This window comes from Crocuta crocuta, unplaced genomic scaffold, assembly GCF_008692635.1.
Source record: "Crocuta crocuta isolate KB4526 unplaced genomic scaffold, BGI_CrCroc_1.0 scaffold125, whole genome shotgun sequence".
Lineage (NCBI taxonomy): Eukaryota > Metazoa > Chordata > Mammalia > Carnivora > Hyaenidae > Crocuta > Crocuta crocuta.
The window spans coordinates 8,271,675-8,293,905 of NW_027531143.1; the positions used below are offsets into that span (position 1 = coordinate 8,271,675).

A 22,231-nucleotide genomic window follows, 5' to 3' on the forward strand; every position below is an offset into this window, starting at 1 on the left:
CACCCATGTTGTTGCAAGTGGCAAGATTTCATTCTTTTTCATCACTGAGTAGTATTCCATCATATATATACAAACCACATCTTTATCCATTCATCGCTTGATGGACATTTAGGCTCTTTCTACAGTTTGGCTGTTGTTGGTAGTGCTGCTATAAACATCAGGGTACATGTGCCCCTACGAATCAGCACTCCTGTATCCTTTGGATAAATTCCTAGTAGTGCTATTGCTGGGTTGTAGGGTAGTTCTATTTTGCATTTTTTGAGAAACCTTCACACTGTTTTCCAGAGTGGCTGTACCAGTTTGCATTCCCACCAACAGTGCCAGAGGGTTCCTCTTTCTGCACATCCCCACCAACATCTGTTTTCTGAGTTGTTAATTTTAGTCACTGTGACCAGTGTAAGGTGGTATCTCAGTGTGGTTTTGATTTATATTTCCCTGATGCATCCTCACTTTTTTTTTAATTTTTTTTTTTAATTTAATGTTTTTATTTATTTCTAGGAGAGAGAGACAGCATGAGCAGGGGAGGGTCAGAGAGAGAGGGAGTCACAGACTCTGAAACAGGCTCCAGGCTCTGAGCTGGCAGTCAGCACAGAGCCCGACGCGGGGCTCGAACCCACGAACCGCAAGATCATGACCCAAGCGAAAGTCGGACGCTCAACCGACTAAGCCACCCAGGTGCCCCTGATGCATCCTCACTTCTGATAGCAATTGCAAATTTTTGCAAGGACTCACAAAACTCATAGAAAGCTGTTTTGGTCTTGGTTGTGATTTATTGCAGCAAATGGATACAAATTAAAATCAGCCAAGGAAAGGTACATTGGGTAGAGTCCAGGAGACTTCCACACACAGAGCTTCCAATGTCCTCACCCCATTGGGGCGTAGACAGTATTAACTTCTTGCACCAAAGATATGTGACAGGATGCACAGAGTGTTGCCAATTAGGAGGCTCACCCAAGCCTTAGTGTCCAGAGTTTTAACTGGGATTCAGGCTACATAGACATAGTTGATTGCTCATGTGGCTGACCTGAGTCTCCAGCCCCACTGTAGGTAAACCCGATACAGTGTGGCACTGAGCCCCATGAGCATAAAATTTGGGGGACACACAGTATAACATCTTGAAAATGTATGCAAATTTTACATACTAGTCCCTAATATAGCTTTTATTTCAATATATAAAAATATTTAAAATTACTTCTTATGGAGTAAAACTGACACTAAGATTATCACACTAATCCTGTGGCTTTTAAAACTGGCTCACTGTGGAGGGCCTCTGGGGTTGGGGTACTCAGTTTGAGTAACATGAGTCCCTATTATCAGAGCTGCCAACAGTCTTTGTGTGACAGCTTCTTACCTGACCTTTTAACAAGACAGGGCTCCTTCTTGAAATGCTTTTTATCTTTTGCCTTTCACTAAGAGCATGGAGTTGTGGGAAGACCATGGACTGTGGAGCCAAACAGCCCTGGATTTTAATCTTAAATAGCTGTGTGATTTTGAGTCATTTACTTTATCCGGAGTTTAGCCCTCCATTCAGATAGTCTTCATGAGATTACACTGAACAACCACAGACTGATTTGCTTCTTGGTTTGCTTTCCTCAAAGTCAAAAGCAGGTATGTTTATCCACTGATAGAAGGTAAGGCCAGAGCCGGGAACTTTCAGTTCTCTTTTTATACTGCATAGGGAAAAACAGAGTACCTGTAAGATTTGACTTCTACTTTATACTATACACAGAAATCACTTTTTAATGAATTACATAGCCAATTGTGACACTAAAACAACTAAGTTTCCAGAAAAAAACACAGACTATCATCATGACATTAAGATAAGCAAAGATCTCTAAAACAGGAGACAAAAATCATGAAGCACAAAAGATTGATAAAATACTTAAAATAACTTTATCAAAGTGAGCCTGAAAACTCCCAAACAGAACCAAAAACAACTTAAAAACAAACAAATTGCCATTATCCTGGCCCGTTCCTAATTTGCCAGAATTTGACCTTGCGTAAGGGCAACATATTGACCAAAGATGCGTAATTACCTCAGGAAAAGTGTGCTCACCATGAAAAGACATGGGGAAAACTTAGGCTACGTGCTATATGATTCCCACTACGTGACATTCTGGGAAAAATAAAACTAAAGAGACAATAAAAGAATCAGTAGTTGCCAGGGTTGGAAGGTGGAGGGAAGAGGAAAAGACAAGTAAGTGGAACACAGGAAATTTCTAGGGCAGTGAAACTATCCTGTCTGATATTATCCTGGCAGATACATGACTTCATGCATTTGTCAGAGCCTATAGAACCGTACAGCGTAGAGTAAATCCTAGTGTAAACTATTGAGTTGATACTGTTTTAAGACTAGTTCATCAATTCTAACGTATATACCACACTAATGCAAGATGTGAAAATGGAAAACAGAGGAAGAGGGGGTATTGGGAATTCTGTGCTTTCTGCTCAATTTTTCTATAAACCTGAAACCACTCTAAAAAATAAAGTCTACTAATTAAAAAAAAAAAGCGAGCTCAGAATTGTCTTTGTTTGAAGTAATAATACTGTATCTGTAAAAAGTAATTTTCTCATTGCTGCATCCATCAACCTGTCAATCTGTCATGCTAAGTTACACATTTTTGGCAATAGGTGGTTTTCAGTGTCTAAAGGAAAAAAAATGGACTTCACAGGATTCAGAAAGCCTAAAAGGCTGAGTTAACATTAATAAAACATTAATTTTATTGTCTGTATAGTTAACAGTCTGAAAGAAAACTCAGGGTTATAAACTATAAATGGAGGTGATACAGAATTATTTTTGATCTGAATAAATTCTCTTTAAATTTTAAAAGTAACCGCATGTCAAATTTTTATTTTAATTAATGAAATGAAGAGCCTGCTTCTGCTTTTTAAAGACTTTTTTTTCAAATATAATGCTATTTTCTTATGCCTTGCTGAAGATGAGACAGGTTTCCCTATAATCCTTAGACAATTTTACACTACAAAAATCATGCAGACTTGAAAAATATTTTAAAGCCAATATACCAATAGTCTTCATGATTGATAAATTCATTGGTCTATCTAAAAATGCGACTTGATCTCATAACCTGAAATAATGTCTCTATGAAAACTGGCACATACAAAAAAGTATTTTAGGTATGTATTTCCTATTGAAATACTTGAAACTTCCAAAACAACAGCACTACAATTTAAAAACATTTATTGTTAATAGCACATTCCAGCTCTGCTTTTTCAAAGTAATGGAAATATATGAGACATATAATCAGGAAATAGGTAGAATTATAATTTAAATAAAAAATAATGACAGCATAAAATTTATAAAGGTGTAAAATTAGCCAAACTTTGTCATGTCACAAAAAGACAGATCAGGCTAATGGTCCACTTGTTCCAAATAGTATTTAAGACAGAACTGTCTCTCACACACTCTCACACACACACACACACACACATTGTCCTAGTTATTTCAACTTGTACAGTGGTCCTCATTAAAAGCGAATGAAAAGCACAGAAAAAAATTTTTTTCCAATCTCATCAAATTACATGCAACAGCAGGCTTTTGTCAAGATTCTTCTGTAGGAATTGGAATGATAAGAAAATCCTAGTAAGGTACTAATAGTAAGGTGAATAAGAAATGTGTTTTGGCAAATTGAGATCTCAGGTGGCTCCAACCACAACACCTCTCTCTGATGTTCCCCCACATTGGAAGGGGACTCTCTAAGTGTCCCTAAGACCAATTGAGTGGGAAAGAGATTCTCTGCAGTGCACTGGCAGATTTTGTGTCAGTGACTGGGTTTATTCCATACAGAAATAGTTTAACCTGAAAATCTACTGCTGAAGAATTAGAAAGGTCTATTAGACCTCAAAATTTCTAGCACAACTGCACTGAAACTTATTCCCAGCCTGATACCCTATTCTCAAATAGAAAAATGTTCCCTATTAAAGTTAGTCTTAAAACATAAAAAATGAGAACATACGCAAAATACCTCAAAAATGGAAAAGAACAGAAAACACAGAAAAGTACATGATTAACATGATTTTCTTTAGCTATCTAAGAGGAGGCTTCTTTTATTCTAAGAGTCTATTTACAAAGTATGCTTCCATTGCCTTTTAAAAGACACATATCAAATGTTAAGTCATTTTAGCGATTCTATAAAAAGATTCATATCTTTTCAAATATTTTTTGCCATTATTAAAAAAAAAATTAAAGGCTGTAATCTCTGTCACTGACGCGAAAGGGCACGTGATCGTAAGGGAAGAAACATCTCACTGGAGTTTCCACAAGTTCCTCCTTCTTCTAACTGCAGCTCTGGCGGCAAAGGCGGGGCCCCGGGGTCCCCAGGTCTGGGAAGCGTAGTCGAAGAGAAGGTGGGGTTGTCAGTTCTACCGACTTCTAGAACAGGCAAATTCAGGGAGGACTCCGTAGAGAAAAAGGGGGCCGTGCTGGATTCTCCTTCTGGATGGTATATGACAGTGGATGCTCTCAGTTTTTCAGAGAAATTACTCTCATGTGAATTTGATCTAGAGAAGTTGTTTGTGGCTCCATCTGGAAAAGGCTCACAGCTACTACATTTCAGTCCTATGATAAAATTATTCAGATGTAAATGAAAAAGTCACTAAAAAACAAACAAACAAACAAACAAACAAACATCCCAGCCCATACTCATCTTGTGAGTTTTGGAAGATTACAAGCTAGTTACCACACAACCAGAAATTTAAATGGCAGTTCATAAATTGTCATCATCGGTTTCACATTTCATTTGCTTATCCCAACAACCAAAAAGTATACCATTACTTTTTATTTCCTAGATAAGGAAGTAATCTCAAGGAAGCTAAATGACATGCTATAATTCACATTTAATTTGCATACTTCTATACTTAACCACTGAATGACCCAGGAAAAATTATGTAGCACCTAAAATTTTTCATAAGGTAAGAAAGAGCTTTCACAACTAATGTTCTTTAACATTTTGGCACAAAATGTGATAAAAAGAAACTGTAAATGGGGCATATGCTAAAATTCTATGAGTTAATTAATACCAATTACAGATTCCTGATCATAGGGTGTTAGAAATGGAAGGGATTTTAGTGGTCCCTTGGGATAGCTTCTCACTATTAAGGATGAGAAAATCGTGACCCCAAACAGTTAGGTCATGCCCAACATTCTAGAACCACTTCATGAGAAAGTGAGAACTAGAATCCAGGTCTCTTCACATTAAATAATGTTCCGGTTTACAACCAGAGTTTACTTAAATGACAGTGGATCTTCTGATCAAAGAATTTTACCACATCCAATGAGTATAGCTAACAATTAGTCTCAGGGTGAAAAGAATGAACACAAACAAATTTTATCTGTTTGGCTTAGCAATTATTTAACCTAACTGCCTATAGGCACAAAACCTCCTGAGTTGACAAATTTTATGTAAAATCTGCAAAGTCTTATATTTTAAGTACATTTATATGTCATTTTTTCCCATAGCTTTTCAGCTTCACAATACATTCAGCATTTCTCTTCCATGCTGCATAAATGATTTTTTAAAATGTTTCTTTATTTTTGAGAGTGAGAGAGAGAGTGTGTGTGTGAGTAAAGGAGGGGCGGAGAGAGAGGGATAGGATCCAAAGCAGGCTCTGAGCTGACAGCAGCGAGCCCAATGCAGGGCTCGAACTCACAAACTCTGAGATCATGACCTGAGCCGAAGTCAGACGCTCAACTGCCTGAGCCACCCAGGCGCCCCTGAATGATTTTCTTAAATGTGGCTCAGGAGGGAAGACTTCTAGTGTGTCTCAGTATGGACTTACAGACTGAGTTTCTTAAGGGCTGAGTCCTAAATTATTCATTTCTGTATCCCCAGTGCCTAGAACAGCCGGAGTAGAGCTACATCACATGCACGTTTATCTTAAGTGCTCTGGAGAAAGTCAGAGAGATGGGGCTTGTGGGGAGAGGAGGATTTAAACAGTCCAGGCAATTCTATGTAGTATTCCAATTGGTGAGGGGCGTGCTCCAGGGTGAGGGTGAAATGCAGGAGGTGAAATCTGCTATGCCGTTAATCAACCTCAGTTCCCATGCCCCTCTCATCTGGCCAGACAGTGACTCTAGTGTTTAAAATTACGGAGAACTTCTATACCATGATTCTTATAAACATGTGCCAACCACTTCACTCTGTGACCAGCTGGTGGAACAAGAACTATCAGAGCTGGGCTTATTAAAAATACTTCATCTATATATTGTTCTTCGTGTGTGATGTGCATTTTCACGGGTTACGTTTGAATAGGCTGACCTGACATTCTGCTGACTTTAGAAACAAGTTCCTGCATATCCCGGGTCTTCATTACAGTTAAGTTTTGTGTAAATGGTATTGTTAAATAAATATAAATACAGAGCACTGAGTGACAGTCGTCCACTTTTCCAATGAAATGACATGGCATAAGGTAAAAACAATGTAAATCAAATGTAATTCTGAAGCTGAAACTTTTTGAATACTAACAAAATGATCATTTCTGGGGATTTTTGTTTTGTATTTTTCAAAAAAAATTTTTTTTTAAATTTTAAATAAGCTCCACACCAATGTGGGGCTTAAACTCATGACCCTGAAATTAAGAGTCACATGCTCCACTGACTGAGCCAGCCTGGAACCCGTGTATTTTACTTTTAAAAGCACTGTCCGGGGCGCCTGGGTGGCTCAGTTGGTTAAGCATCTGACTTTGGCTCAGGTCATGATCTCATGGTTTGTGAGTTCGAGCCCCACATTGGGTGAGCTTGAGCCCTGCTCTGGGCTCTCTCTCCCCGCCTCTTTCTCTTTTCCTCTCTCTCTGCCCCTCGTTCATTCACATTCTCTCTCAAAAGTAAATTAAAAATAAATAAAAATTTAAAAATAAATGTTAAAAATAAAAGCATTGTCACATTAAAATGCATTCTTGGCCACCTAAAACAGTTTACCTTTCAGATGTTCTAGTTTTATATTTCTAAGTTTCAGCACTTCATCTGTAATCTTCTGAATCAGGAAGTTCTGTGTTTTTTCTCGCCGAATAGATTCAACCAGCGTATCTAGTCCTTTGGGGTTTTCTTGTAAGTAGTCTAGTAATTTCCCAGCCCTTTTCCTACTTGATGTTCGGCAAGAAATTTCTTCAGTGTCTTCTCTACTGAGTATTTTTTTTGCGCGTAGATGATCAAAATGTCTCTCAGCTATGATTTTCTCACACAGGTATACACGCAAATTTTCTAAAGCCTAGAAGACATAAACTGGGTTTCAGTGTTGCTGTTGTTGTTTTTTAAACACCCGAGGAAATCACATACGTGACTGATTATTAGGTGACTATTATTAGAATCTTAATTGGTGGGAGAAAACGTACTGAAGAAGCTCAGGCCTACTAAAATCTGTGTTATTAAGACAAAGCGTCAAGTAGACAGAAGTAGGTCCTAGACTAAACAATGCTCACAGTTTCTATCTTGCTTTAATCTCATCTCCACACCTACATACCAAGACCAGGCTATTGTGAGGAGGGGTTCAGTCGGATCTAGAGGGCCTGGGTCCGTGGAAATAGGGAGGCCTGCTGAGCGTCTCCACCTTCAAGGGTACAGATGAGAGCAGAGGCTTCCATACATTTTAGTTACCATTTAACAAGGACTCTGGGATTAGTCAGGGTAACTTAGTGAGGTCTCCTAATTTATAACTTTCTCACGTTTGTTAATTTTCCCTTTTCCTAGAGTAAAACAATGACGATACCAATAATAATAAAAACTCTGCACTAAAAGGACCCATAATGTGTCTGTCTTTGGATTCAAATGGAAAGACTAACTCAATGAGTATTTGGTAAAAGGCAAGTATGAGGGGTGGGGTGGAGGGCAAGCGCTAAAGAAACAGTGAATGTTGGAAGGAATTAAAGGAATGAAGAAAAGGAAATCACAGAAAACAGACCTAGATCTGAGAGGTGCCTCAGGGAATTTAATTAGCAGAAAACTGATGTGTGGGTCCCAAAAAATAGCATTAATAATTTCATTCCAGTGACTGAATTCTAGCTCCTTCATTTACTAGATATCTGATCTTGGATAAGTTAACTCCTCAGTGTCTCAGTTTCCTCACCCGAGTATTATGAGAAATAAATTAATTTAAGTAAAATACTTAGAAAGGTGCCTGGTAAATAGTAAGTAGTCAATAAATGTTAGTGATAAAGACAGTGATGACTAAATGGACCCACAGGTATCATGATGAGCTAAAAGGAATGAAAGATCTTAGAAATATCTAGTACACGGTGGCAGGAAAGTAGGTTAGGTGAAAGATTCCTACAGTTCTCGGGCCACTGAATTCCAACATTCATTTATTTATTCATACAACAAACATTCCATATATATCTGAATGCCTAATATGCCATGTGCTGAGCGTACAAAGATGAACAAGCCATGGATCCTGTATGCCAAGGGCACATGGTCTAGTTGGAGAACACACAATAAACTCAAGCCAGTATTTCTAAAACAATGTGATATGACCCAGAAAAAAGCCACAAGTACTGAGGAAGCACAGAGTAAGCAATTAACTGTACCTCCAGGACCTAGAAAGTTTACAGAGGCTACACTTGTAGCATGAGGTGCACAGAGGGAAATACTAACAAGTCTAGTGTAGCTGGGATGCAGGGTGCATGTGAATGGGTGGTGAGAAATGAAGCTAGAGAGGAAAACAGGTTGGATTATGGAAGAATTGTTGTAACATATTGAGGAACATAACGTTTCCCGGTAGCCAAAAGAGTCATCAAAGGTTTATAAATAAGAAGCAATAAAAAAAGTTTTGCAGAGGACTGGGGGGAGCAAAAATGGGGAGACCCATAAGAAGATTGCTGTAATATGCTGAGTGTATGAATTTAGGCTGTGGGGATGGAGGCAATATGTGCTGCTGAAGCGAGCACTGGAGACAATAGACTTAAAAGCTGAACTCCTTGAGGGGCACCTGGATGGCTTAGTTGGTTAAATGACTGACTCTTGATTTTGGATCAGGTCTGATCTCATAGTTCATAAGATAAAGCTGCACTACCAGAGTTGTGCTGTCAAAACAGTCTGCTAGGGATTCTCTCCCTCTCTCTCCACTCCTCCCTCACAGGTATGCATGCACTCTCTCTCTCAAAATAAACAAACTTAAAACAATAAATTTAAAAAAAAGCTGAACTTGAAAAACTCCATGTGTTGTCATTACCATTTAGATGCTGATGGTTCACAAATTTGTACATGTGATCAAGACACTCTCCACTTAGACATCTCAAAGGTACTTCAAATTCAACATGTCCAAAACTAAATTATCTTTGTCTGTCCCTTTCCTCTGATACTTTTTTTTTAAGTAGGCTCCACCCCCAGCGTGGACTCCAAAGCGGGACTTAAACTCACAACCTGAGATCAAGACCTGAGCTGAGATCAAGAGCTCAATGTTTAACCAAGTGAACCACCCAGGTGCCCCTCCTTTGATATTCTTAACTCATTTGGGAGTACCCCCATCCATCTAATCATGGGATAAACTTACACTCATTCTTGACCTCCTGCTTTTTGTTCACCTGCCACATCTGATCACCCACCCACCAAGTCCTGCCAATTTACCCCTTATTTTTATCAAATCTGCCCCTTCTCTTCATCTCTATTACCAGCATTGCCTTAGTTCAGGTCTTTATCATATGCTGCGTTGACTATTAGGAACAGACACCTAGCTGTATACTTCCTAGTTCTTTCCTCCCACTCAAATGTCTCCTTCACACATTTATAGGATCTTCCAGTTTTTCAAGAAAAAAAAAGTATCATATGAATTTTACTAATATTGAAATATTGTCAGTGAATTTTGTAGAAATTTAAAACAGTGTGTTCCACCAATGTAAAAGATGAAGTTCCTCAACTGTGGCAGAATAGCAGAGAGGTCAAGAGTTTGGCTCTGGATCAGGCCAACATCAGTTCCGATCTTAAATCGGCCATATACTCCTGTTAAGAGCTGGGGTAAGTTATTTAACCTAAGCTTCGGGTTCTTTACTGAAAAAAATAGTGATAAACAATTCCTTTGGAGGACTTCTAGGACTACATGAATACGAAGGCTTGACACAGTTCCCGACACACAGTAAGTACTCAATAAATAATAGCTGCCTGATAATTGCCGACAGGACACTTCTGCCATGGATCCTGCCTACCTCTCCAGCTTAATCTATCACCACCTCTATCGGTATCTGTTCTACCTAAAACTGCTATTTGTCACTTTACGGTTCACTGTGTTGTTACCTTTGTTTTGTTTTCTCCTCTCATACCCTAAATCCTTACTTATCACTTAAGATTCAGCACAGTGGTCATCTCCTTCAGGAAGCTTTGCTTAAACTCTGTAGTTAGGCATCCCCTCTCCTCTGTTCTTGCAGCACCCTGTGCATATATTTCACTTTTCTATGCATCAGGACTCCACAATTCATGTCCACTGTCTCACTACTCTTCTCAGCCATAGTAACCTCCTGTCAAATCTGATACTTGCCAGTCTTTATCTTACTTCTCAGTAGCATGGACACAGTTGACCACTCCCTTCTTAAAACACTCTCTTGTTTTAGATGAGCACCACACTCTCCTGGCCTCATTCCCATCTCTGTGGCTGTCATCTTTCACTCCCCTATGATCTCCCTTTTCCCTTCTAGCTCTCCCTAGTTGAACTCACTCAATCCCACATTTCTATTTCTAGCTCAGATCTCCTTTTTTACCTTCAGACTTATAGGTCTAATAGCTGATTTGACATTTTCACTTATCAATCTAATTCCACTCTTTCTCAACGAAATCCATCACCAACTCCTATCATTTTTATTTCAAAAATCCATCTGGAATTCCATTCCATCCATTTCCACTGCTTTCACCCTGATCCAAAACACCATCAGCTCTCAACTATATAAATTCCAAGTATCTCCTCAGTGGTTTCCTCTTCTCACTTCTGCTCTCCTCAGTCCATACAATAGGCAGAGAGATTAAAAATATAATTCTTCAATAGGTCCCTACTATACTTAGGGAAAAAGTCCTAACACTTTATTACCATCTCTAAGACCCTTCATGATCTGGCTCTAGCCCACCTTCCTAACTTCACCTCAGGGAACCCTCTGCCTTCTTCCAATTTCCCCAAGTCATCAAGATCTTGCTTATTTTAGGTCTTTTGCAAATTCTATTCGCCTAGAACATTCTTCCCCCAGTTCTGTCATATTCTTCAGCAGCCAATTTAATGTAACCTTCCCTGACCATCCTATCTCAAGTAGATTCCTCCTGCTATTGTCTCAACACCTGCCTGTCTCCTTCACAGAACTTAGCTTAATTTGAAATCATGTATTTATTAGTTTTCAACCCCAACAGCCCGTATGTTTGAAGTAGGCAAGACCCACGTATGTTTTCTTCAACTTTGGGTATCTTGCACTTATTAGAGTGTCCAATAGTGTTTTAGACGAATGTAAAATGTATTGTACTTATCCAGTTTGAAATTATCATTTTATGTGTCTCCCTCCTTGCAAGAAATCAAGCTTTTCAAACTGGGACTGTATCTTAGTTTTTAACTTAAAAAAAAATTTTTTTTTACTGTTTTATTTATTTCTGAGAGAGAGAGAGAGAGAGAGAGAAATTAGGGGAGGGACAGAGAGAGAGGGAGACACAGAATTCGAAGCAGGCTCCAGGCTCTGAGCTGCCAGCACGGAACCCCATGTGAGGATCGAACCCACGAACTGCGAGATCATGACCTGAGCTGAAGTCGGATGCTTAACGGACTGAGCCACCCAGGCGCCCCAGTTTTTAATTTTTAAATTGTTAAAATCATACATGCTTCACAGCAGCATGTAATCCATATTTCTGAAACTGAACTAAATTCAACCAAAAAGATGAGGTAAACAACTAGATGGGAATGGCAGGTGGGGAGGGAAGGAGCACAGTGGAAGAGTGGGACTTTCCAGGAGGATGGGTGGTGGTATACTGTACAGCAAGACAGAATAAGCAGGGACAGCAAGCAGCTTTGGGGAAGGGATGATAAAAAGTTCAGTTTTTGAGTGTGCAGAATAAAGTAGTCGATTTCCAGTAGATATTTGGAAATAAGCACCTAGAGCAGACAGAGAAGGAAGTCCAAATATGTATATGATAAGTTTAATTTTTTAATGTTTATTTATTATTGAGAAAGAGAGAGCAAGCAGGGAAGGGGCAGAGAGGGAGATACAGAATCCCAAGCAGGCTGCAGGCTCCACGCTGTCAGCACAGAGCCCGACATGCGGCTCGAACTCACGAACTGTGAAATAATGACCTGAGCCGAAGTCAGACATTTAACAAACTGAGCCACCCAGGCATCCCTGTGTATGATAATTTTAAAACCTTCTGAAGTCATCAGCCATTTTGAAAATAGCATGAAGAAAATTTCTAAGGAAAAAATATGCACGTACTTTTAAAATAGACTTCCTGAAACCCATTCAGGATTCCTCAAGGTTATGAATTTCTGATACAGCTGTAAATTGAAATCATGGAGATGGATAGTATCAATGAACTGATAGGAAAAATGAATGAAGACCTGGAAGGCACTCTTCATATCTGTGATTGTGTACAGGTTTTATATTTATACCCATTTGTAACCTCTCACCACCTTTTTTTAATCAGCTGTAAAATGGGAATGGCAGTTATCTCCCTCAGAGGCCGCTGTAAAGATTAAATGGGAACGTTGCAAATTGTGTGACAAAGAATCTGGAACACCGCAGGCTTAGCTCTTGACATTTATGTTTTTACTGGCACAAATCTTCTATAAAGCAACATTCATGTATTGTACAGTAGTTACCAAGGTGCCAGACTTATCTCAAATAGTATGTAGGGGTCTGACTGTCCTTTTTTCCTATCTTTCCAGGCCCAAGAATAGTACTTTATCCATATAGTAAGTGCTCCATAAGTATCTGAATGAGGAAACTAAGGCACAAATCCCAGTCATACCGTTTCCTTCTGCTGATGAGTCATACCAATTGTAAATACGAATACAGTGTAATAAACCTTTGAAGGGAAGGGGAAGAATTTAAAGTAGATGTACATTCAAAAAGCTGCTGTCTTGTCCAGTTCACAGAGATTATTCTGTATAAGTACTGCAGTGTTAAACCAGAACTCATTTTCTGTTGAGTTTCCGTTGTTGAGGCTTTTTTTTTCCTGTTTTTAATTTGAATTTATATAAAGTATTTTAGTGGTACTCCTATAGGTCTCGTAAGGCAAAACAAGTAATTAAAAGCAAAAGAGAAACAAGAAATACCTTAACAAAGGCATTCTTTTCAAATAAGTATTAAGATCTGTGCAGTTGTGCAGCAACCAAGCAAAAGAGCCCAATTTAGGTACTGAGTATTTTCAGCATTTACCTGTAGATTTATTTCGGCTACCCCCCGCCCGCCCCTCAATTTAAATATGTGGGCGTTTGCTTACTAGGGGAATTCCAGGTTGTGCTTTCAGCTGTTGAGCTTCCCCCAACCCCCATTATAAATGAGTTTCACATTTTTGCTTTGGGGTCCTTTAACTGGCCCAGCTTTGCTCCAGGTTGAGCCAGCAGCCTAAGGAGTCTGAGTCAGGGATGAACCTGGGCAATCGGTTCCCAACAACGCTGGTCCAAAGTGCAGTGGGGGTTAAACACACACACACACACAAACACACACACCAGAGGAAGAGCTAAGAGTGGGCAAGCAGCTGACTGCGAAGAAACGCTCCCCTGGACAAGGCTTCAGGAACCCAAGTCCTGCTTTTAGCGATTTAAAACGTAAGATTAACAGATCACGGGGATCACTTCCACCAAGGCTCTCGGATGTAGGGCTCTACATACTCCCCGCCGTCCTGTGGTGTCTGGACCTTCCGCTTCTCCCACCCGCAGGCTCTCTTCCGACTCGGGACTCCCACTCAGGGTTTCCGCTTTCCTCGCCCGCCCGGCCGCAGCCTGCCCCCACCCACCCTCAACCAACGGCCCTCGACGGCGCCTGGGCAGAGGTTATGCTACTCACGTCCTTTTTCACTTCTGTCAAGTCCTCCTCGGTGAGGGACAGCGCGGTGGGCTCCATGGCGGAGGCGGGAGTTAGTGCTTCTTCCGGGTCCCGGAGCTCCCGCAGCACCGCCAGGCCAGGCTGGGGGCTTCGGCCTCCGCGTGAAGGGGGAGGAGGGGAGGAAGACCCGGTCCAGAGAAAAAGAGCTGCCCCTTCGAAAACAGAGGGGCTCAGAGGCGAAACGGTGGAGCTTCCGGCTCCGCCTCTAGGGCCCAGGGCGCTGTAGACTTTTGCGTTCCAAAGCGGCCTCAGCGTCGGGTTCCTTCCTCTCCAGGAAACTCAGGCGTAGGCCCCTCCCCTCCGCGAGGCTGGATTAGCCTTAGAGCCCGCCCCATCTCTGCGTCAGCCAATCGGTGCCTGCCTCTGGATCCTTTCAGGAGTGGCTCCGCCCACAGCCCCCGCATGCTATTTGCAAGGAGAGGTCGGGTCGCCTCTCCTTAAGGACTCGTTTCCGTGGGTGGGGCCCGTTGCTCCTCCCGCCGCCCGCCCCCGCCCTGGCAGGCTGCTCACTGGTGGGGGCGGGCTCGGCCTGTCGGTACGTCTGGGTTCCTCCCCTTTTCCCAGACCCCGCCTACAATTTCCGGCGGCTGTGTTTGCCGTCAAATATAGTTATTTGGTCGCGTACGGATTCGCGCGCATACACAACACACACAGACGCAGCTTAACTACAATATTAAAGAGTTTTTTTGAAAGAGAAAAACCACCCCTGATCCCCCTCACACACACACTTTAATACTTAATTTAACGTCTGCATACTTTTTGGTTATTGTTTTTTATAATCCTTTTCCTTATTTATCTGTGTAATAAAAACATGTCTACCTTACACCTCTCACAGGGCTGCTGTGAGAATTAAATGATACTATAAAGTTCTTAGAGGTAGTTGGCACATAGTATGAAACTCAATTTATTACCATCTTGTATTACTCATTTATTCACTCTTTACTAATACGTTCTGGTTATCTTATCCTGGAAGAGTTCTCTTACTTTTATGGGAAAGACTGATAACTATTCCCAGAATGGTATCTAACTACCAATAGAGGTGTATACAAAACAACATGAGTAATGAATAATGTGGGTAAGAAGCTGAAAACAGAGCCTGGGCCCAAGACGGTGGTTTGGACAACATGCTAAATAAATTGGATAGTATTTTAAGCAGCGAGAGTAGATAGAAATGACAAGAGGACCAAAGACAAACTTGGGAGCTCCAACTTTTTTTTTTTTTTTTTTTTTTAAGTAAACTCTACACCCAGCATGAGGCTGAAATCCACAAACCAAGATGAGGAGTTCCATTCTCCACCCACTGAGCCAGCCAGTCAGGCACCTTTTGAGAACCCAAACATTTAAGGGAAGGGAAACAGAAGAACCAGAAAAGAACAATGTTGCCAAACCCATACCAGTGTAGTTTTGGTCACACAATATTGCATCATAAGCTTTTAACATTTAGGTTACATCATATGACTTTTTCTATATGATACACAGCACGGGTACAGTTTTATCTGATTGCTTAATCTTTCCACATCTTGTTATAACCCAATTTACTTAACATTTTGTGCTTTCATTTCACAAATATTTATTGAATGTCAACTATATGCCACATACTGTTCTAGGTGCTGGGGAAACAGCTATGAACAAATAGATAAAAATTATTTCTTCCCATAGTTTAAACTCTAGCATACATGTGTGTGGGAGCAGGCCAGATAGACACTTGAAAAATGATGTGTAAAGTTATCTTATTATGTTAGAAGATGATAAATTCTAAGAGAAAATACAAAACAGGAAAGTCAGATGATGGCATCTGGAATGGAACATTGTAAACATTTTCTTTTATTCAAGTAAAATTAACATACAGTGTTATATTAGTTTCAGGTGTACAATATAATGGGTTCAACAATTCTATACATTACTCAGCACTCAGTGCTGGAGTAGTGACATTTAAAATAGGGTGGTTAGTGAAGATCTCACTGAGAAGGGGAGATTTGAGTTACCACTTGAAGGAAGTGAAGGAACGAGTCACGTGGACATATGGAGAAAGAACATTATGAGTAGAGGGAACAGCCAATGAAAAGGATTCAGTGGGGCAGGGCAGGAGATGAGGTCCTTGTGTGTTACTCTGAACATGTACTCTGACTTTACTCTGAGTCATATGGGTGTATTCTGAGTCAAACGGGAAGCCACTGCAGGGTTCTGAGCAGAGGAGTGACACGATCCGATTTATGATTTGAAAAAGGACACTTTCACTGTTGCCTTCAAGGGAAGGAAGCTGGAAAAGGGGAGATCAGTTAGGACACTGTCCCTGAACTCCAGGCCCCAGGAGGTGGTGGCTCGGGCCAGCGTTAGTAGCAGTGAGGGTGTTGGGAACCTTTGGAAGAGAAGTGGAGATGTGATTTCATTTCCTTTTAAAAGGATTACTCTGGCTGCTGAGAGTACACTGTAGGTGTAAGGGTGGAAGCAGAGACAGCTAGAAGCTACCACAGTGATCTAGGGGAAGATAAAGGTGGTATGATCAGAGCAGAGTGGTGAGCACTCCCCCAGCGTTACCTTATTTCTAGTTTCTCATTGTTATTAACAATTTTGTCCCCCAATATTTCATCTGTTGATTCTTTTTTTATTAAATTTTTTTTAATAGTTTTCATTTATTTTTGAGACAGAGAGAGACAAAGCATGAGCGTGGGAGGGGCAGAGAGAGAGGGAGACACAGAACCTGAAACAGACTCCAGGCTCTGAGCTGCCAGCACAGAACCCGATGCGGGGCTTGAGCCCACGAACCGCGAGATCATGACTTGAGCCAAAGTCGGACACCAAACCAACTAAACCACCCGGGCGCCCCTCTTTTTTCTTATTTTTTAAATTAAAAAAAAAATGTTTTTTTTAGCATGAGCAGGGGATAGAGACAGCAGGAGAGAGAGAGAGAAAATCTCAAGCAGGCTCCACACTCAGCATGGAGCCAGATATGGGCCTAGATCCCATGACCCTGAGATCATGACCTGAGATGAAATCAAAAGATGCTCAACTGACTGAGCAACCCAGGTACCTTATCCTTTTTTCTTTTAAATGGTCTTTTCCCTTGCATAAATTCTCAGAAGCAGGAGCACAGAAGCCAAGGAAATGTCTTTTCATATATATTTCCACAGCTTCTATTTAATGTATTGGTCCAGCCGTGTGTGGGACTGACCCGTTTTGCCACAACTATACAAGCTCTGCTGGCGACGGAGGGGATTCAGCACCCATCAAAGTAAAGGGATTTGAATGATGCTACTTTGACACATCCATTTTTCCAGCCATTAGGAGGTGGTTGTTCTTTTATTGTTTTTCTTTTTAAAAAGAAAATATTTAAAACACACCAAACTATTTAAAGAAAAATACTGCAAACACCTCTGTTCACTACCAAGATTTGACAAATACTGATATTTTGCCACATTTGCTTCTGTTACGGCCACTGATTACCAAATGTTAGTGACATCGCTGATTCTTGAGCCTTCCTTCATGACCCTTGCTATACATCTTTTTGCTTGCTGTTGACCATTATTTCCTTTCTGACACCTCCAACCTCCTACCATCCTCCATATGCAGTTTTTTCTAGAAAAGTTAAGTGTCTGCTGTGTGTCAGAAGCAGGAGTTTCGGACAGAGGGTCGGAGATTGAGTGAGGAGCTTAGGAATTTTTTAAAGCTGAAAGGTTCATATTTTGTTTTTGAGGCCACATCTCAATGTTGCCAAGTTGAATAGTCCATGTTAGATCAGCCACATCTGAATGTCATGTGCCTGATCACAGAGAGGGTTCATGACAGGCTTGCAGTTTCCAGTCTTGCTTTCTTTCTAGTGCACGATACTTCCTTCATAGTCAGAAGCATTTCCCCTTTTCTGCTAAACCGCAGGGTCAGACTGTAATGAAGTTCGGGCCCCTTTTCAAGAAATAGCGCTGCCCATTCTTTACCTTGCAATCATTTTACCTATTCCCTACCCTGCTCCATCCCCACCTCGAATTCTGGGTGTACCATCTGTCTCCTACTGTGAAATGCAAGGCATCTGAGACATGTACCACGAAGGATACAGTTTAAGTGCTACAGACACAGGACAGCATATCATAGTGGCTAAATATGAAGAGTTATAACCGACAGACTTAGGCTGGTGTGTTAGTGTTCTAAGGCCTGCTGTAATGGGTTACCATACACTGGGCAACTTAAAACCACAGAAATTTATTTTTATTCATTTTTTAAACTTTATTTATTTATTTATTTATTTATTTATTTATTTCTGAGAGAGAGCACAAGTGAGCAAAGGGCAGAGAGAGAAGGAGAAGGAGAATGAAAATCCCATGCAGTCTCCACACCGTCAGCACAGAGCCCAAAGTGGGGCTCAAGCTCACCGGAAGCAGGGGTAGTGCTCGCTTGAAGCGGGGTTCAAACTCACCAGATGCGGGCCTTGAACTCACAAATGGTGAGATCATGACCTGAGCTGAGGTCAAACGCTTAACCGCTTAACCGAATGACCCACCCACCCAAACAACAGAAATTTCACTCTCACAGGTCTGGAATCTAAAAGTTCAAACTTGGCAGGGCCATGTTTCCTCTGAAGACTCTAGGGAAGACTGTTTCCTCCCCTCTTCTGAGCCTCTGGTGGTTGCCAGCAATCCTTGGCTTTGGCAAATGGCTCTACCCTCTGCCTTTGTGTTTACATGGCCTTCTCTGTTTTCCTACTGTACCTTTGTTTCCAAATTTCCTCCTCCTCCTCCTCCTTCTCCTCCTCCTCCTCCTCCTCCTCCTTCTTCTTCTTCTTCTTCATGTTTATTTATTTTTTGAGAGGGAGGGAGGGAGGGAGAGAGAGAGAGAGAAAGTGCATGCACATGGGAGAGAGGCACAGAGGGAGGGTGACAGAGGATCCAAAATAGGCTCTGCATTGACAGCAGAGAGCTGATGTGGGGCTCGAACTCACAAACTGTGAGATCATGACCTGAGCCAAAGTCAGACACTTAAGCTGAGCCACTCAGGCACCATCCAAATTTCCTTCTTCTTATATAATACAATAACACTAATTGCTGGGTTTAGGCCCACTCTAATCTAGTATGACCTTATCTTAACTCTAATGCATCTGTAAAGACATTATTTTCCAATTAGGCCACGGTCCAAGGATCCAATGGACATAGATTTTGGGAAGATACCTTCCAAATTAGCACAATTGGATTTTAAATTTGTCAGTTATCAGCTATATGACCTGAGAACAATTAAGGAGCATTCATTAAAGATAGCTAACACAGGGATGCAGAGGGAGGGAAGAGGAAGCCACTTTTGACTGACAGGACAACATGAAAGAGGTATATTTAAACTGGACCAGAGGACTTTAATAAGTGGCACTTTAGCAGCTATTTAATGATCGATTCCAAAATTTCCTGCCAGATACCAGGTGTCGGGTTGCGCAATGAAGTCTATTCCAAGTGATTGTGAATTACAAATTTCCTCTAAATAGTTGGAGGAAAAAAGTGGCCAGTTCTGAGCCAGACACTCCTGGATTTTAATGGCAAGACAATGTGTAGTGGAATTCAGACAATTTAGCTCAGGAACGTTGTGAACTTTCCAAGTAGTCTGTCCCAGAAGTGGCTCCCAGTTTAGGAAGGAAAGACCAGGAGTGGGCAAGTGGTGAGCATGGGCCTAAACAAATAGTAGGAGGACATTCATAAGTACACTCTGAGACCAGGACATTGTTGGGGTTGATGAGGGCACCTGAGGGAAGGGCTCAGTCCCTCTGCCTTGTCAGGAGGGGATTTGTTTTGGGAGTAAAAACAGGAATTTGGTGTTAGAGGCTTACATGTTTATGGGACAAAATACCTTAAATAAAGTGGAGGAGAGGCAATATCCTTTACACCAGCAGAGATCTTCAGGGAGGGGTTAGATCTCTCAGGCATACAAATACCTGGGAAGAGGGGCGCCTGGGTGGCTCATTCGGTTAAGCATCCAACTTCGGCTCAGGTCATGATCTCACGGTTCGTGGGTTCGAGCCCCACGTCGGGCTCTGTGCTGACAGTTCAGAGCCTAGAGCCTGTTTCAGATCCTGTATCTTCCTCTCTCTGACCCTCCCCTGCTTATGCTGTCTCTCTCAGAAATAAATAAAACATTAAAACAATTTAAAAACAAATGCCTGGGAAGAAATAATCACTACCGATTTATTTCGCACCCACTCTGAACCAAGCACTTACATCTGCTGCTGCAGTTTAATACCTATAACAATCCTTCTAGGGAGGCTTTATTACTCTCACTTTACAGATGAGAAATTTGAGGCTTAGAAAATATTATTTGCCCAAGGCACTCCTCTACCAAGTAGCAGAATCAGGATTCCAACTCAACATGTCTGATTACAAGGCCTGTGTTCTTAACTGCTCGCTGTAGACTGAGCTAACTGCTTTAGGACGCAGTGATTCAGAGGAGCTAGGATACTAGAACATTCCCTGGGGCAAGGGCAAAGATATAATGCATTCAGGTCTGTTCTCTGTGCCTGAGGTAGGAAAAAGAAAAGCTAGGAAACTTATGATGGGATTGTCCCAACTGCTTAATGTGAAAGAGAGTATCCCAAGACTGGCAGAAAAAGAGCCCTCCAGCTTTTGATAGATCCTGAACTCTTGCTACCTTACAAGGGCATCCTGCCAAGGTGAGGAGGCTAAGGAATGTGCCCACTGCTCAAGGCCTAGGGAGGTTAACTGATGGAGTATGACCCCAGAAGGTGGCATCAACATTATTGAACAGAAGCAGAGGCTCAGGATTGTAGTAAGAAGTCTTCTTAGCCTATAGTGAGTTTTTGGAAATGGACTCTCCTCTGGTGAATGAAGAGACGGTAACAAAATAGCTTCACATGAGTTCAGACGTTCATGGTTCTGTCAAATGTCACCTTGAGGTATATGGAAGGAATCTTGTAAATGTGAATGCCTGATCCTGCTGAAGATGCATGAGGTGTGAAGATCCATGGGTAACAGTGAGGGGGCCTGAATACAAGTCGCAGAAGGAGAAAGAAGGTGGTACCTGCAAACTCCAGGTAGGGCTCCATTGCAGGCATAACTTGGGAAGGATTATTGAAGGCCTAGCTTCTGAGTTCCCAGAGTGGAACAATACCCAGGGCTTCACAGAGCATCGTGATTCAGATCCAAACTGAACTTCTCTGGATTGGATTGAGTTGAGAAGTACTAAGTTTTCTTCCCGGCAAGGCATTCAAGCATACCCCAGAGAACTTTTTCCATGAGGGAATTCACAAACTGGAAGGCACGGTGGTTTGCTGAAGTGATTTTGACAGCACTACCAGCCCTAAGCCTCAGGGAGACCATGTTCATTACTGCCAGAACCACTTGAACCTTGAGAATGTTTTCTAAACAGAGGTAGGGGGTTGGCTTGCAGGATAGGCAGTTATTTTTTTCTTTATCTTTCCCCTAATTTTTATTTTATTTAAAAATTTTTCTTAATGTTTTATTTATTTCTAAGAGAAAGAGAGACAGTGTGAACAGGGGAGGGTCAGAGAGAGAGGGAGATACAGAATCTGAAACAGGCTCCAGGCTCTGAGCTGGCTGTCAGCACAGAGCCCGACGCGGGGCTCGAACCCATGAACTGTGAGATCATGACCTGAGCTGAAGTCGGATGTTTAACTGACTGAGCCATCCAGGCACTCCTTATTTTTTAAAAAATGTTTATTTTTGAGAGAGAAAGACAGAACAAGTGGGGGAGGGGCAGAGAAAGAGAGAGAGGGAGACAGAGGATCCGAAAAAAGCTCTATGCTTTCAGCATGGAGCCCAACGCAGGGCTCAAACTCATCAACCGTGAGATCATGATGTGAACTGAAGTTGGTCACTTAACCGACTGAGCCACTCTCCCCTAAGTTTTAAAATCCAGTTCCAGTGGGGTTTTTCTTTGGAAAGAACTGGCTGTGATAGCATACTACATCAGATCTATTTTTATTGATTAATATTTAATCTGTTGATATTCAGGTAAAGGGTAGCTCCAGTAAGGCCAGCATTTTATCTACTTTTTCAATGCTGCTTCTACAACAGTGCCTGGTATATAGTAGGTGTTATGAAACGAATGTGTATTCCCAAAAGTCATGGGTTGAAATCCTAGCCCTCAATGTGAGTGTTAGGAGGTGGGGCCTGCAGGCAGTGATTGGGTCATGAGGGTGGAGACCCTGAGAGTGAGATTAGTGCCCTTGTAAAAGGGACCCCACAGAGCTCTCCCTTGCTCTTTCTGCCAAGTG

At 41.4% G+C, this 22,231-nt stretch overlaps 1 protein-coding gene across 2 annotated transcripts; it reads right to left on the minus strand.

Moving 5' to 3' along the window:
* Nucleotides 1-746: 746 nt before the first annotated feature.
* BCL10 (BCL10 immune signaling adaptor) lies at nucleotides 747-14,298 on the minus strand. Of its 2 annotated transcripts, none has more exons than XM_077771088.1 (3): nucleotides 13,972-14,298; nucleotides 6,935-7,223; nucleotides 747-4,576 (listed from the first exon to the last, which is right to left on the minus strand). In XM_077771088.1, exons 1-3 carry the CDS (start codon nucleotides 14,026-14,028, stop codon nucleotides 4,221-4,223), a joined length of 702 nt encoding a protein of 233 aa, XP_077627214.1. In that variant the 5' UTR covers nucleotides 14,029-14,298; the 3' UTR covers nucleotides 747-4,220. The 2 variants fall into 2 exon arrangements, with proteins under 2 accessions (XP_077627214.1, XP_077627215.1); XM_077771089.1 differs by lacking the exon at nucleotides 13,972-14,298 and adding an exon at nucleotides 12,397-12,454.
* Nucleotides 14,299-22,231: the final 7,933 nt, after the last annotated feature.